Source organism: Danio rerio, chromosome 14, assembly GCF_049306965.1.
Source record: "Danio rerio strain Tuebingen ecotype United States chromosome 14, GRCz12tu, whole genome shotgun sequence".
Classification (NCBI taxonomy): Eukaryota; Metazoa; Chordata; class Actinopteri; order Cypriniformes; family Danionidae; genus Danio; species Danio rerio.
The window spans coordinates 6,048,305-6,063,848 of NC_133189.1; the positions used below are offsets into that span (position 1 = coordinate 6,048,305).

Genomic DNA, 15,544 nt, shown 5'->3' on the forward strand with positions numbered 1-15,544 from the left:
TCAAATCACACACATATATGTACATGTAACTTGCCCTCTGCTGAGGGCTTAAAATAACCATTAAAACAGCAATTACAGTACCATACACAAAACACAAAGATGAATCAGTTGCTTCTAACCGAATTAACCAGTCAATCAAATTGTACAAAGACAATTCACCCAAAAATGTCTGTGATCATTTACTCGCACTCTTCTAAACCTCAGACATCAATAATCAATAATCATCTTGTGAAGTACTTTATTTCATACCAAGATCAATAACTCTAAAGACAGTAGCAACATATAAACAGATACTTTTACTCTACTGGCACTACTTTTTTGACAAGTTATGGCACTTTTACTTTGGTATGGTTTCTTTAGTACTTTTTCCACCACTGAAGAAAAAAAGATGTAATATCTGTAATCCTACCTTCTGAAACAAACTATTAACATTTGTGAGAGAGGTGTGATTGCTTGAGTAATATACACACATGTTCTGAGAATGCAAGACCCTTTCTAAATCAATATAAGGACAATCCTAGGCTCTTCCAAATCAAAACTTCATCAAATGTTTTGATAAATTTCTTTATGTTTTAATAAGTGTTTTTCATCAACAGACACCCTGTTTGACTAATTATGGTCATGTAGTAAAATTCAAACATTTTGAAAAATATGTATTTGCAATTTTCTCTGGTGTGTATTCTGTTAATCTGGAACCTGATCAATGTGTTCGACTTTGTTGGTTTGTTTGTTGGCTGGTTTGTTTGTTTGTTTGTTTGTTTGTTTATGTGATTGATTAATTGATTGATTGATTGATTGATTGATTGATTGATTGATTGATTGATTGATTGATTGATTAAATGATTGATTGATTGATTGATTGATTGATTGATTGATTGATTGATTGATTGATTGATTGATTGATTGATTGATTGATTGATTGATTGATTGATTGATTGATTGATTGATTGATTCATTCATTCATTCATTCATTCATTCAATCAATCAATCATTGTGTTGGACTTTGGTTGGTTTGTTTTTTGGTTAATTGATTGAATGATTGACTGACTGACTGATTCATTGACTGACTGACTGACTGATTGATTGATTAATTTATTCATTCATTCAATCATTCATTTGGTTGGTTGGTTGGTTGATTGATTGATTGATTGATTGATTCATTTATTCATTCATTAATTAATTAATTCATTCATTCATTCATTCATTCATTTATTGTGTTGGACTTTGGTTGGTTTGTCTGTTGATTGATTGATTGATTGATTGATTGATTGATTGATTGATTCATTCATTCATTCATTTATTTATTCATTGTGTTGGACTTTGGTTGGTTTGTCTGTTGATTGATTGATTGATTGATTGGTTGATTGATTGATTGATTGATTGATTGATTGATTGATTGATTCATTGATTGATTCATTCATTCATTCATTCATTCATTCATTTATTCATTTATTCATTTATTGTGTTGGACTTTGGTTGGTTGGTTTGTTTGTTTGTTTGTTTGTTTGTTTGTTTGTTTGTTTGTTTTGTTTGTTTGTTTGTTTGTTTGTTTTGTTTGTTTGTTTGTTTGATTGATTAATTCATTGATTCATTCATTCATTTATTGTATTGGACATTGGCTGGGTTGGTTTTTTTGGTTAGTTGATTGATTCATTGATTGATTGATTGATTGATTGATTGATTGATTGATTGATTGATTCATTCATTCATTCATTCATTCATTCATTCATTCATTCATTCATTCAATTATTGTGTTGGACTTTTATCTGTTGGTAGGTTGATTGGTTGGTTGATTGGTTGGTTGATTCATTCATTCATTAATTCATTGATTCATTCATTGTCATAGACTTTTAGGAGCGTGAGGTGTTTGTAGTAAAAACCAAATGCAAGCAGTTTTGTTTTGTATGAATGATGAAAATAAATAATATAAACAGATCTTACAGATGTGGAAAACTGATTCAGTCCCCACCTTTGAAATGTGGGCAAGAAAACTGAGAGATTTGTGGCACATGGAGGAACTGAAATTTATATTAAGAGACTAATTGTATATGTTTAACAAGATTTGGAATCCAATCACACTGCTCTTGCAGTTAGACAGAAATGTTTTGAAAAAATTACTACCTTATATCCCTCATTCATTCATTCATTCATTCATTCATTCATTCATTCATTCATTCATTCATTCATTCATTCATTCAAGTTCTTTATGTTATAGTTACTCCTTTTCACTTGGTTTCATTGTCTGGTTATGTCTTACTTTAGATTTTTACTCTGCCAAATTGGTAAAATAATCACCAGTACCAACTGATTATTCATTCATTCATAATGTGCCTTTTAAAAACGTTTCTATGAACCTTCTGCCAACATTATAATCTGTGTAAAATGGGTAGGGGGTGAAAGGTTTCTTCCTAGAGAGCCTCGATATATATATATATATATATATACACATATGGTCCATCATTGTACAGGGATAACGTACGTACAGTTGCAGTCAGAATAATTAGCCCTCCTGTATATTTTACCTTCAACTTCTGTTTATCGTAGAGAAGACTTTTTCAACACATTTCCAAACATAATAATTTTAATTTCTAATAACATATTTCTTTTATTTTTGCCATGATGACAGTACATAATATTTAATAAGATATTTTAAGACAGTAGTGTTCAGCTTTAAGTGACATGTAAAGGGTTAACCAGATTAATTAGGAAAGTTACTGTAATGAAGGAAATCATTGTCTAATAATGGTTTGTTCTGTAGACAATCAAAAAATATAAATATTGCTTAAGAAAGCAAATAATATTGACCTTAAAATGTTTTTTTTAAACCATTTATTGCTTTTATTCTAGCCGAGATAAAACAATTAAGACTTTCTCCAGAAGAAAAAAATATTACAGAAAATACTGTGAAAAATTCCTTGCCCTGTTTAACCAAATTCACCGGAGGGCTAATAATTTTGAGTTCAACTGTATATGTTCTTCAATAAAAAAAACAGCTCACAATAAGCCACTTCTTCTCACACGAAAGTACAGTGAAGCCTAGATATAAGGATAAAACTCACAAGCAGAGTGCTAGAAATCCACAGGATTATAGGACTATGTGAGAGACAGGACTCTGCAGGTATAGAAGGTTTATGGCGTGGAATCTTTATGCTGAGCAGCTCTGACTGACACAAACGAGCACAAGACTGCAATATAAACAGGCTTGTATCAGTCTGTAGAGTTAAGTGCAGCATTCACTGTTTATCTTCACTGCGAGTCTCTGTTCTCACACTAGTACCGCTGAGGGCAGCCTGCCCATCAGTTCTGTGCTTTTTTTGTTTTGTTTATACTTTCATACGATTTGATTAATAACGGTTCAGGTTGGATGTTAAAGAGAAGAAGTTCATCTCTGATATGATATTAGGAGGCCCGGACAAAGTTCTCTGCTGATTTAGGTTTTTTAAATCTGGTAATAATGTCTAAATTTGAGTTAAGAGATGATTTTTTAAATAGTTTTAATGACTATTTCAAATAACTGAATTACTTTATCACTGCCATGATGACAGTATATAATATTTTATAAGATATTTTTGAAGATACTAGTATTCATCTTAAAGTTTAAAGGCTTAAGTAGGTTAATTAGGCAAGTTAGGGTAATTAGGCAAATCATTGTAAAATGATGGTTTGTTCTGTAGACAGTCAATGTTGCCAGATACAGCCAACTTTTTCCAGCCCAAAAAATGTCCAAAGCCCGCCCAAACGCCCAGAAAATTTTGATTAATATTTCATTTCAATTTATTTAAATTGAAATTGACCTATTCACTTTAACTCTCATCATTTTTAACCATACAGCAACCAACAGCAGCAGTCACAGAACCACAACATAACCGGATCACATCGTAACACTTCCCCCCTCCTACCTACTCACTGCACTTAATGTTGTGTAGCTTACACTACCTATTAGAGCATGTTTTACTTTCAAAATGGGGTATAAATTCGTCTCATTTTGGAGTTTTGAATTCTTTTGAACATAATTAGCTGCTGCTTGTCGATCTGATTTGTTCGAGGAGTCCGATTTTAATACAGCTTTACTTAGCCTGCTCTTGCGGGTGGGCCCATGTGGTTTGCAATATGCACTAGTCAATACTAACTGAAGTATGAGCACACAAATATGTTTTGTTAAATAAGTTGCATAGAAAATTAACGTTTTAAAACCGCACAAATTTTGTCAAGCCGCACAATCAAATTCAAAACCGCCCAATCTGGCAACACTGTAGACAATTTAAAACAAATATTGCTTAAGGGGCTAATAATACTGATGTTGAAATGTTTTTTTTTTTAATAATACTTTATTTTTTCTTTCTCCAGAAGAAATTAAATATTATAGAAAATACTGTGAAAATTTTCTTTAAATTTAAAGAAACTATGTTAAACATCATTTGGGAAAAATATGAATAAAAACAATTCACAGAAAGGCTAATAATTCTGACTTCAACTGTATACAGTATATCTGAAAATGTGGACATTTTTGAAAACACCATCATTGTCATGTCCGATTAACTTTGACAAAGTACTTTCAGCTCCTGATACCTTTGACTAAATCTTTTTTTTTTTTTTGTTGCTTTAGATAAAAACATATTTTAAATGCCTACATTTAAACATTCAGAACCAGATTTACTAACATTTTTGGCCATTAAAGTGATAATTTACCAGAAAATGAAAAAACTACTCATTATTTACTCACTTTTTATGAGTTTAGTTTCTTTTTTCTGTCAAACACAAAATAAGTTATTTTGAAAAGCCTATTGACTTTCAGAAAAAGAAATACAATGGAAGTAAATGGTTACAGGTTTCCAACAGTTTACAAAATAACTTCATTTGTGTTCAACAGAAAAACAAAACTCGAGCAGAGTTATGACAAGTAAAGGTAGGTGAATGATGGCAGAAATGTAAGTTTTGAGTGAACTATCCATTGAAATGAAGAACTATCAGCACTCAAAAAATGAATTTTGCTGCTCAATCCAATTCATTCATTTTCCTTTGGCTTAGTTTCTATTTCAGAGTTCACCACAGTGTAATGAACCACCAATTATTTAAGGATATGTTTTAAGCAGCAAATGCTCTTCCAGCTACAACCCAGTACTTGTAAATACCCATACACACTCATACACTGTGGCCAATTTAGTTCATACAATTAAACTATAAACCGGAGCACCTAGAGGAAACCCACATGCGAACACGGGGAAAACATGCAAACTTCACTCAGAAATGTCAACTTACCCAGCCGGGACTCAAACCAGTGACCTTTTTGCTGTGAGGTGACAGTGTAACCACTGAGCCATGGTGGCACCTGCATGTTCAATCTACCGATTTAAAATGAGCTGAAACAACACTTCCTAATTCATTTCGGGACAACTTAATTATTTAATTAAGTTACATTGGTACAAAAAATATTAAGTTAACTTTATCGATTTTTGTCAGCTTGAATGAATTGTGTAGAATCAAGTGAGTACTATTTTACTGACACACTGTGAAACAAAAGCAGTGGACCCTGATTTCTGTGGATCATTGTATTGTTTATAACTTGGAGGAGTTTCTCTTTCGGACTTTAAATTTGTGTTAGTGTTCATATGAATCATGCACGTTGATTTACTAAGGTTTGTGGTAGGCAGTGCACATTTTAAGGAATTATTTTACACCCAAAAAAGCCTATCTAACTCACAAAACTTCCCACTCCCACCGCCGCTTTTATGGGATTGCGCTCTCATGCCAATTTCACCAGGTTAGTAAATCTAACCGTCAAAGAGATAAAGTTGACCCAAAAATGGAAATTCTGCCATTGTTTACTCATTTGTTCAAGAACATAAAAGGAGATATTTTGAAGAATGCTGGTAGCTGGCACCTACGGAGGCTTTTTATATTATTATTTTTTTCATATTTCAGATTTTTATATTGATTTCAGCATGCTTTCAAGACTAAAATATATCAGAAATATGGGAAAATACTTAATGATTATACTTAATAATAATATACTAATACTTAAGGATGATAGAATGGTAACTTCTTCTTCTTTGGCCTTAGTCCCATATGGTTGCGGGGTCAGCGCTTTGGAACAAGTCCTTTATTTACACTTGTCCATATGATAAAGACTTTTTTTTACACCTGTCGTCTGGGCCTGTCAACCTCATACACTAATACACTAAGGACAATTTAGCCTACCCAATTCACCCGCGGCATGTCTTTGGACTGTGGGGGAAACCGGAGCACCCAGAGGAAACCCACGTGAACGCAGGGAGAAACTCCTCACAGAAATGCCAATTGAGCCGAGGTTCGAACCTGCGAACTTCTTGCTGTGAGGCAACAGCACTACCTACTGCGCCACTGCTTCACCCCTGGGATAGAATGGTAACATACGGGAGAATTTGAGCAAAAACGGGAGGGTTGATATGAATGAAGTGAACAGGAAGTGTTTGTAGAGAAACAGTTTTGCGAGATAACGCAAGACATCTTTGCGAGGGAATGCAAAAACCTTTAAAAAAAAGTTTTCCTATACCTATTTTTTTTCTTAAACCTATTTATTTCCCCACCATCACGACCCTTCCGGGTCTCTGGAAAATGAAAACCCTTCCAGGTTTGAAAAGCTGGTAGTTGGCACCCATTGACTTCCATAGTATTTTTTTTTTTCTACTATGGAAGTCAGTGGGTGCCTGTACTACCAGCATTTTTCAGAATATCTTCTATTATGTTTAACTCATAAAGGTATAAAAAAGAAAACCAACAGCTGGTAGACCATCAGCGGATAAATCTGCTATAGCAGAGAACATTCAGACTAGTGCTGCGCAGGAGAGATTTTTGGTTTGGTCTCTATTTTGCGCAACATCTGTGTCAAATTGTTGATTGTAACTTAAGCATTGTCGGAAACCACGACTCGACCAGACAAATGCTTTCACTAGGAGAGATACAGGCATCAGTGTGCGGCAAATTCATCGCTTGTTGCTTCCTGAGTGAAAGGGTGTTAATGTGTCATTGCTTCTGTGAGTTTGATAAATACCATTAGATTTACATTTGAAAATAATGTTTTTACATAGGCCTATACTCATTTTGCAGGACTGCTGCGGATAATTTTGGACAATTTCTTGGGTAACACTTTATTTAGTAATTTGAGTATTAGTAGACTGTCTGCTTAATGTCTGTTGATTCTGCTCCTTCAACGACATTTAACTGACTATAAGAAACTTTGCAAGTACATGTCAACTTACATTAACCCTAATCCTAACCTAACCGTCTACTTATAATCTAATGACAATTACTTGTAATGTAATGTAATGTGTATTTATATAGCGCATTTCACCACCACTAGTGTGTAGCATCCACTTGGATGATGCAACGACAGCCAAAGGACAACGGCACCAGTGCGCTCACCAGCTATAGGGGGAGTGGAGAGACAGTGACGGAGCCAATTCAATGGATGAGGATGATTAGGAGGCCATGATGGTTAAGGGCCAAGAGGGAATTTTAGCCAGGACACTTAACATGTAGATGCAATGTAACTTAAATTCAACAAACGGAGCATCAAAATAAAGTGTGACCATCTTTTGAGCAGGTTTTAAGCATCTTAATGCCTGCACTAACTTATTTTATCAATATAAGTATTATCTTACTTCTCAAACCTTGGATGGGCTAGTGCAGGTACTTAGTTCAGGCAAGCAGTCAAAATCAGTAGAGAACTAGAGCACAATGTATTGTATTCAGCAAATATAAATAAAACGTATATCAATAATTTAAAACACTTAAACACCATATTAGTCATAATACATTCAATTATGACAAGACATTTTGTATTAAAAATGTTATTTTTATTAATAACAGCTGCAATACCGTCCCACAGGTTAAAAACCACTGACCTAGACAATAGAAACGTTTTATTTCCTGTCATTCTTAGTACATAATGTAACTACTCTGTAAAAAAGCTGGGTCCCACACAATTCCTTAATGTTGTCTCAACACAAATCGATTAAGTTAACTTGAAAATTTTAACAAATTTAAGTGGATTAAACATAAAAATTGAAAAAGTTAAGAACTGAATAAGTGTGTTGCTTCAACTCATTTAAATAAGTAGTTTGAACAGGCAGCAAAAGTCATTTTGTAAAGTGTACAGAGGATTGAAAATCGTCAAAACTGAAATGTGAGATGCTAATGGTCTAATCTGATTCAATGATTTATGCTAAGCTAAAAGAGCCCCCACCACGGCAGAGATCAGTTAATTGAATTGGAAAACTGTTTAACTCCAGGGTAGTTGTAAAATGAGCCTATTTTCAAAAACAGTACGAATGTTCCTTTCTACATAATGTGTTCAAGAGCAGATCAGAGAGTCAAGAGCTAAAGCTAGAGCTGTCTTATAGTTCAGAATTTTTATTCCAAAAATCTGAGTTTAGAGCATACCTGTCAACCCTCACGTTTTTCCTGGGATTCACCCGTATTTTACAGTTCTATCCTGCTATCATCCCTTAAAGGTATTTTCCCGTATTTCTCCCGTATTTCCAGCCTGATCTCACGAGAAAACGTAAGTATTTTACGTTTTGCCAGTTTAGTGGCTAATTTGTACGAATTCGTACGAGTTCAGTCGTCCGAAATGGTACGATTTTAAAAAGGAGGCGTGGCACCTGACCCCACCCCTAACCCCAACTGTCATTGGGGGTGACAGTTTAATTTAAATCGTACTAAATTGTACGAATTAGATTGTACGAATTCATACGAATAAACCATTAAATGAAAAAGTTATGAATTGCCATGAGATTGTGTTGGTATTTTTCCTTCTCTGAAGGATGGCAAATAAACATTTAAGGAGTCGAGCCTCCCTATGCGCAACCCGTACCGCCAGACCACCAGGGGCCGTCCCTTACTCTTAAATGTGAGTCTGTTCTGTGCTTTTGCTTTGTTTAGGCTTCAAATAAACATAAAAACAGCGCGATTCCCTTCATATGCAATCCTCAAAACAGTCTGCATTACTGTTCGCTGACGCGCTCCATAGTGATAAATAGACACTGTTTCCCAAACGGATTCTGTACTCATTATTTGAAGCAGAGCAAAAGTCTGGGTTTTGGGTGCTTGTTTAAACAGATATACACATAACTAATAATAATATTTAAAGATGTTGATCTTGGTGGGTTTTTTTCAAACACAAGTAAATGTGTCCTAAGTGAGCATAAACAGTTAGGAAAGCAGTCAGAGCAGGAATCCCTTATTATCGTGGGCATATCCCTTATTTTCACATCCCAATGTTGACAGGTATGGTTTAGAGTCAATTCAGACTTTTTGTGTCTTGTTTCTAGTCCAAACATCTAAAAAATCTTAAATCAAGACACTTTTTCTAGACAAGCAAAAGATGTTGTTTTTTTAAGCACAGGAGACTCCCGTACCGTACTTGCCCCCATCGTCTCCATTGGCGTTAATCTTCTTGCCGAGAATTTGCACGTGTTTGCCGGTGGTTCGGCTGTAGAGCTGATAAATCCGCACCTGCTTTCGGCTCACGTCGTCTCGAGTGTGGTTCTCGATGTAGAACCGGAAGTCAGCAGAACTCTGGTGAGATTCCTGGAAACAGCAAGAACAGAAAGTGATCAGAACTACCGTATCTCTTGATACAGCAGCACCAATGGAGCACACGTTTTGCAGTCAAAATCGAATGGCAACAAATGGGCTGGAATTCTATCAACTGGGAATTGATTGATAAATGGCAGTTAGATGTCAATGGGCCAGTGGTCCTCATGATTTATTATGATTTGATGAGTTTTTTCTTCTTTTTTAGTGAGGATTAACACAAAGTAATGGATTATTTATAATTATGAGACAATTCTGTATTTTTTTATGCAAGTTATCTCACAATTCTTACCTTTGTTCATGTAGTTTTAAGTTTATGTATTACAATTTAGCATTTTCAATGCAATTTTCAAATTAGATCACATAATTATTACTCTTTTGTACAATTCCAAAGTTTTATCTTAAATTTTTTTGAAGGGGTTGAATCGCATCCCACAGTTTGGCCATTATTTATGCAGTTCTACACTAAGCACTTTTTATTAATAATTTATTCACAATATCACAATGTTTGTGTAATACAACGGTGCTGGACAACGGGGTTGAAGATCCACATGCAGTTTATTTATAAGATTAGTCAGGCAGGCAACGGTCAAAACAGGGGTAAACAGATACATGCAGATTATCTAGAATCGAGGTCACAAATAGGCGAATGGTCAATACAGGCAGCAAGAAATCAAAACGAGAAAACAAGGCAAGGGTTCAAAACACAGCTAGACAGGAAGAGAGAGGACAACGCTTCGTAGTGTTACAAGACTCAGCAAAGTCTGTGTGTTTGTGTGCTGTCCATGTAATCAGTCTTTGAGTAGCTCCCAGCTGTGTGTGTGTGTAATCAAAGAAGAACCGGAACAGGTGTGGGTGTGTGGTGCATGACAGATTTGTAGTTTTCCAGCAATCTGTATGGACTAGATTGCTGGTGATTTTGACAGATTAAAGCAAATCTGACCTTAAATCTCACAATTTTGAGGGTTGAATTATATGTTTCTATCTCAAAATTTAGATCTTTTCCCGCATGTAATTCTGAGTTTATTTTACACAATCTGAATTTACTTTTCATGCAATTTCGAAATAATCTCACAATTTAGATTTTAATTTCACTCTTCCTGCATTTTTCAAGCAAATCTGAGCGAATGTTCCACAATTCAGCTTTTTGGGAGGTTGAATTTTGATTTATATTTCTAATAGTTCTAGTTTTAATAGTAATTCTAATAGAATTATTTATTCTAAAACTTTTTCAACCAAATCTGAGTTTAGTCAATTTAGAATTTTTTTGTCTTATTTCTAGTCCAAATATTTTACGATTCTTAAATCAAGATACTTATTTTAGACGAGCAAAAGATGGTGTTTTTTTAAGAAATAATGTCAAAATTAAGTGAGTTTTTCTTTAAAACAAACAAAAATAAAAAATTTTAAAAAATAAAAATTTAATTTGGACTTTGATTTTAGGTTGCTTTTTTTTAATCTGGCAGGGGGCAAGAGATAAAAAATTGCCCTTGTGGCTTATTCTGGCTTATTTACAGTTTTATTGTTGATTAATTAGCATTGACCTTGTTAAACAAAATAAATAAATACAAACAAGACAAAAAAATGTAAGATTTAGAAAAGTATTTTTTTGCAATGCAGTTTCTTTTTGGTCTATTTAGACTCAAGAAATGGAAATGGAAGACAAACTAGTGTAAATTTGGCAGGAGCACCTGTGTCTGTTTGACATGTCATCCGAGCTATTACACAACTGGGTCGAAAAAGAAAAAATGTTTGAGAGAAATTGCTAGTTCCCTTTAAAAGTCAAGTGAGCAAAATAAGTACATTTTCTACCCCACTAAAGGCTTCTTTCTCATTATGTAGGAATAACAAAAGATATACTACATGACTTACGTTGTTTCCATGTCACTTCTTACATTTGTTTGGTTGTGAGATGTAGGTCGCGTTTGATGTTCAACCGGCGTTTGTTGACTAACTATAACCAAATTCCGAGCGAGACACATGCTTTCTGTTTATACTAGAATGCGTATGCCCAGAGTGCGCGAATGGTCACATGCTATACATTTTTGGTGGCAAAGTGTGAACGGAGATATGTTCAGAGACGCTAGGTGAAACACTAGTGTGGAGGCGGATCGTTTTTGATCTAAAACGCCGTTATAAAACTAAAACGCTCTAGTGTAAACGGGGCCGTAGTTTGTGGACCAAGACAAAGATGTCTGCGATTCTTCCTATTGTAAAGTCATGCAGTGTCAAACCTTGATGCTGATCTACCCTACAGTGTAAACACAACACGGACAGAACGCTACCCCAGATAGTCATGCAGTGTGAAAACATCTATGACGTGACTACTTTGAAAATCGTGAGGTCTGAACTCGGCATTACACAACACAATCTGTCAAATATAAACATATGAAGCAACTCTGATTTTTAAAAAGTCTGAACTGAACTTAGTAAGTGCGAGAAAAATGTAAAAATTGAAGCAAAAAAAAAGTCAAAATTAACACTTCCATAGCGGAAACAAGCTTCTAAAGATTCCTGCATGTTTTTGCTGCTCTCACTCTCTCTTTCTCTCTCTCTCTCTATATAAATAAAACATCTGAATACTTTGAGCCCGGAGCTACACGGAGAAGTCAAGTTTTCAATTTCCACAAGCAAGTCTCCAGCAATTATCCACCTGAAAGATCCAACTCTGTCATCAAACAAATATCTGCCTAAGGTAAGAATCGCACTCATAAATCATGCATACACACCTGTAAGTATGGGAAGTACATGTACACAACTGAAGACCGAACTAGCACACACACACAAACACACACATACAGAACACTAAAATAAAACACAATGGATCTCCAGTCGCTCACATTCACACTCACCCCAGGCTTTATACAAAAAAAAATCACCAATGCAATTCTCATCCAAAACCCTCCTTCCCCTGTCATATCTCCATACGTGAGGAAAACATATACCTCAGGAAAAAAACCTGGAATCTCCGTCCCAGCCAAGACTGCTCTCACGGGCTGAAACCAGCAGTAATTATCCTGTAATGAGCTTTTATGTGGCTTCTCTCAGGTGGTTAATTACGCTCACATTACATGCTTCCATTCCATGTTATTTTAACCTCGGCTAATTAATGACATTTAGGGAGCATGAGGGGAAATGTGCAGCTCAGAAAGAAAAAAAAAAGATCTTTCCAGGAGAGTCGAGAAAGAAACGTTCACAGGAATCCATGCTGCTGGATGTACATTGTAAAAAAAAAAAAAAAAATCAAAAGTCAATACAGCAAATGTGTTTATGTAGCTTAACTTTACCTTAGCTTCAAATAATCTTGCTCCTGTTTATCTAACCAACCTTTTGTCCCACTACAATCCATCCCGTTCTTTAAGATCTCAAAACTCAGGGCTTCTGGTAGCACCTAGAATAGTAATGTCTACTAAAGGAGGTCGAGCCTTCTCATTTATGGCTCCAAAACTATGGAATAGCCTTCCCAATAAAGTCCGAGGCTGTAAAAAAAAACTGTAACAATGTAAAAGCATGAAAAAAAGTCAAAACAATAAATGTGTTCATGTTGCTTAACTTTAGCTTAAATTTAAATAATCTCACTCCTGTTTATCTAACCAACCTTCTGTCTCGCTACAATCCAACCCGCTCTTTAAGATCTCAAAACTCAGGGCTCCGGGTAGTACCTAGAATAGCAATGTCTACTAAAGGAGCTTGAACCTTTTCATTTATTGTTCCCAAACTCTGGAATAGCCTTCCTGATAATTTCCGAGGCTGTAAAAAATGTAACACTGTAAAAAAAAAAAAAAAATGACAAAAAGTCAAGACAACAAATGTGTTTATGTTGTTTAACTTTAGCTTTGCTTTAAATAATCTTGCTCCTGTATATCTAACCAACCTTCTGTCTTGCTACAATCCAACCCGATCTTAAGATCTCAAAACTCAGGACTTCTGGTAGTACCCAGAATACAAAAGTCTACTAAAAGAGGTCGAGCCTTCTCATTTATGGCTCTAAAACTCTGGAATAGCCTTCCCGATAATGTCAGAGGCTGTAAAAAAAACTCTAACACTGTAAAAAAGACGAAAAGTCAAGACAACAAAAGTGTTTATGTTGCTTAACTTCAGCTTAGCTTTAAAAAAATATAGCTCCTGTTTATCTAACCAACCTTCTGTCTCACTACACTCCAACCCGCTCTTTAAGATCTCAAAACTCAGGGCTCCAGGTAGTACCTAGAAAAGCAATGTCTACTAAAGGAAGTTGAGCCTTTTCATTTATTGTTCCCAAACTCTGGAATAGCCTTCCAGATAATGTCAGAGGCTGTAAAACAAAATCTGTAGCACCTTTAAAAAAATATTTCAAAAAGTCAAGACAACAAATGTGTTCATGTTGCATAACTTTAGCTTAGCTTCAAATAATCTTGCTTCTGTATATCTAACCAACCTTCTGTCTTGCTACAATCCAACCCGATCTTAAGATCTCAAAACTCAGGGCTCTTGGTAGTACCCAGAATACAAAAGTCTACTAAAGGAGGTCGAGCCTCCTCATTTATGGCTCTAAAACTCTGGAATAGCCTTCCCGATAATGTCAGAAGCTGTAAAAAAAAACTCTAACACTGTAAAAAAGACGAAAAGTCAAGACAACAAATGTGTTTATGTTGCTTAACTTCAGCTTGGCTTTAAAAAAAATCTATCTCTTGTTTATCTAACCAACCTTCTGTCTCACTACACTCCAACCTGCTCTTTAAGATCTCAAAACTCAGGGCTCCGGGTAGTATCTAGAATAGCAATGTCTACTAAAGGAGGTTGAGCCTTTTCATTTATTGTTCCCAAACTCTGGAATAGCCTTCCCAACAATGTCAGAGGCTGTAAAACAAAATCTGTAGCACCTTTAAAAACATATTTCAAAAAGTCAAGACAACAAATGTGTTCATGTTGCATAACTTTAGCTTAGCTTTAAATAATCTTGCTCCTGTATATCTAACCAACCTTCTGTCTTGCTACAATCCAACCCGATCTTAAGATCTGAAATCTCAAGACTTCTGGTAGTACCCAGAATACAAAAGTCTACTAAAGGAGGTCGAGCCTCCTCATTTATGGCTCTAAAACTCTGGAATAGCCTTCCCGATAATGTCAGAGGCTGTAAAAAAAAACTGTAACACTGTAAAAAAGACGAAAAGTCAAGACAACAAATGTGTTTATGTTGCTTAACTTCAGCTTAGCTTTAAAAAAATATAGCTCCTGTTTATCTAACCAACCTTCTGTCTCACTACACTCCAACCTGCTCTTTAAGATCTCAAAACTCAGGGCTCCGGGTAGTACCTAGAATAGCAATGTCTACTAAAGGAGGTTGAGCCTTTTCATTTTTTGTTCCCAAACTCTGGAATAGCCTTCCAGATAATGTCTGAGGCTGTAAAACAAAAACTGTAACACCTTTAAAAAAATATTCCAAAATTCAAGACAACAAATGTGTTCATGTTGCATAACTTTAGCTTAGCTTTAAATAATCTTGCTCCTGTATATCTAACTAACCTTATGTCTTGCTACAATCCAACCCGATCTTAAGATCTCAAAACTCAGGACTTCTTGTAGTACCCAGAATACAAAAGTCTACTAAAGGAGGTCGAGCCTTCTCATTTATGGCTCTAAATCTCTGGAATAGCCTTTCCAATAATATCAGAGGCTGTAAAAAAAACTGTAACACTGTAAAAAAGACGAAAAGTCAAGACAACAAATGTGTTTATGTTGCTTAACTTCAGCTTAGCTTTAAAAAAAATCTAGCTCTTGTTTATCTAACCAACCTTCTTTCTCACTACACTCCAATCTGCTCTTTAAGATCTCAAAACTCAGGGCTCCGGGTAGTACCTAGAATAGCAATGTCTACTAAAGGAGGTCGAGCCTATTCATTTATTGTTCCCAAACTCTGGAATAGCCTTCCCAATAATGTCAGAGGCTGTAAAACAAAATCTGTAACACCTTTAAAAAAATATTCCAA

General features: G+C 35.2%; 1 protein-coding gene across 2 annotated transcripts in view; it reads right to left on the bottom strand.

Annotated features, from left to right (window-relative positions):
• fgf24 (fibroblast growth factor 24) overlaps positions 1 to 15,544 on the bottom strand; it is a 39,561-nt gene that overhangs the window by 11,379 nt on the left and 12,638 nt on the right. Inside the window, exon 3 of one of the 2 annotated variants that reach the window (XM_009307694.5) lies at positions 9,408 to 9,570. In XM_009307694.5, coding sequence (XP_009305969.1) covers positions 9,408 to 9,570 — 163 coding nt within the window. 2 annotated transcript variants of the gene reach the window in all.